Here is a 1659-nt window from a genome sequence, read left to right on the forward strand (position 1 = left end):
ATATTTCTAAATATATATTTTTTTATCTACATGTTAAGTAATTATTGTAAAAGATTTATTTGAGTTTGTTAATTTTTGCCTCTTATATTACTATGAGATTCCTGCCTCCGTAGCTTGCCTAAATAAGAGTTGAATAATGTAACAGTTGGATATTGTTGCGGAATTTGAAGTAGACAAGGAAGCACTGGAGACAACATTACCGGAGAGCGATACAGACTACATTTGCGAAAGCAGCGGCGGAGCTTCTCGCCGTGGTGCCTTGGGACCTTTTGGTCTTCTTGTGTTAGCAGATGCTGGACTTTCTGAATTTACTCCTTTGTACTTCTATGTCACCAAAGGCCTCAATGGAAGTCTTCGCACTACTTTCTGCTCTGACCAGTCAAGGTATTGCAAGAAACTACTTGTTTAAATCAACTATCATTTATTAATGTATAAATATGTGGTTAATTTATATTGAAATTTTGTTACGCTGGTTTTTTGTAGGTCTTCTGTAGCAACGAATGTTAACAAGAAGGTGTTAGGTAGCGTTGTGCCAGTTTTTGGAGGTGAAAAGTTGTCTTTAAGAGTACTGGTGGACCATTCTATAGTTGAAAGCTTTGCTCAAGGTGGAAGGACTTGTGTGACATCTCGGGTGTATCCAACAAGAGCAATCTATGGAGCTGCCAAATTATTCGTCTTCAACAATGCAACTGATGCCACTGTCACAGCATCAATCAAAGTTTGGCAGATGAACTCCGCATTTATTCGCCCATACCACCCTGAAACTGACACTTAGAATATCAAAATTATTCTTAACATTTTTTGGTTTTTGGTTAGAGAGGACACAAAAGAAACAAGGCCTTGTAGTGAATTACCCAGAGTTTGTTGCGGGTTCTTCTACCAAGGCTAATACCCCATTTTTGTTGCGATTTTTAGTTTGATCAATGACTGGTAAAGTAGTTGTAATTTGATCATGTCACTGCAATTGTACTTGCAAGAATTCCATTTATTACTGAGAGTATTTGATATCTAGAAGGTGTATTTTCTCAGATTTCCTAGTAACAGATATATGGGTAAACAGTGGGCTGGGCCGATGATTGTAAAGAGTACGTTGGGCGGTTTCTTCATATTTGCATCTATAAAGCCCACGTCATAATTAGCAAAAATCGTACTGGTAGAGGGGCTTTCATGGATTTTATAGATTTACCTCCTTTGGTTTTAAAGCAGATCATAGCTGACGATAGAGAGGGGCTTCGATACCCCCGGTATATTGCTGAAGTTTGTATTGAATCCTAATTTCCTTTGGGAATTTTAGCCCCTTATCTCACAACAAAAAAAGTGGCTCTTTAGAATTGTCCAAAGTGATATTATAGGGTTTACAACAAAACAAAATTTGCAAGACCAGCACCAAAAATTTTATTTAGAACCTTTCTATCTGATTTACGTAGCAATTTCACCATCCAAGTAGCAAGTTCCTTCTCAATATTTCAAATTAATTGTTTCCAGGTGAACAAAAATAAATATGATTCGCCCAACCCACAAATTTGAATTTTACGGATCATTCCAGCTTCACTAGACTATCATGTCATATTCAAAACCGAATCTTTATCAGAGCAGTCCTCAAAGTCCTCAACCTTACACTTTATGAGTTCTGAAAATGAATAAGCCCAAAATTTTTTA

At 36.8% G+C, this 1659-nt stretch overlaps 1 protein-coding gene across 1 annotated transcript in view; it reads left to right on the plus strand.

The window, feature by feature from the left end:
* Window positions 1-1036, plus strand: part of LOC107606566 (acid beta-fructofuranosidase-like) — a 5568-nt gene extending 4532 nt beyond the window's left edge. The window contains exons 5-6 of the mRNA XM_021121198.1: window positions 146-384; window positions 484-1036. Of these exons, the coding sequence (XP_020976857.1) occupies window positions 146-384; window positions 484-775 (531 nt within the window). The 3' untranslated portion in view covers window positions 776-1036. The remainder of the gene's footprint in view (window positions 1-145; window positions 385-483) is intronic.

Source organism: Arachis ipaensis, chromosome B01 (assembly GCF_000816755.2).
Source record: "Arachis ipaensis cultivar K30076 chromosome B01, Araip1.1, whole genome shotgun sequence".
In the NCBI taxonomy this organism is placed as follows: Eukaryota; Viridiplantae; Streptophyta; class Magnoliopsida; order Fabales; family Fabaceae; genus Arachis; species Arachis ipaensis.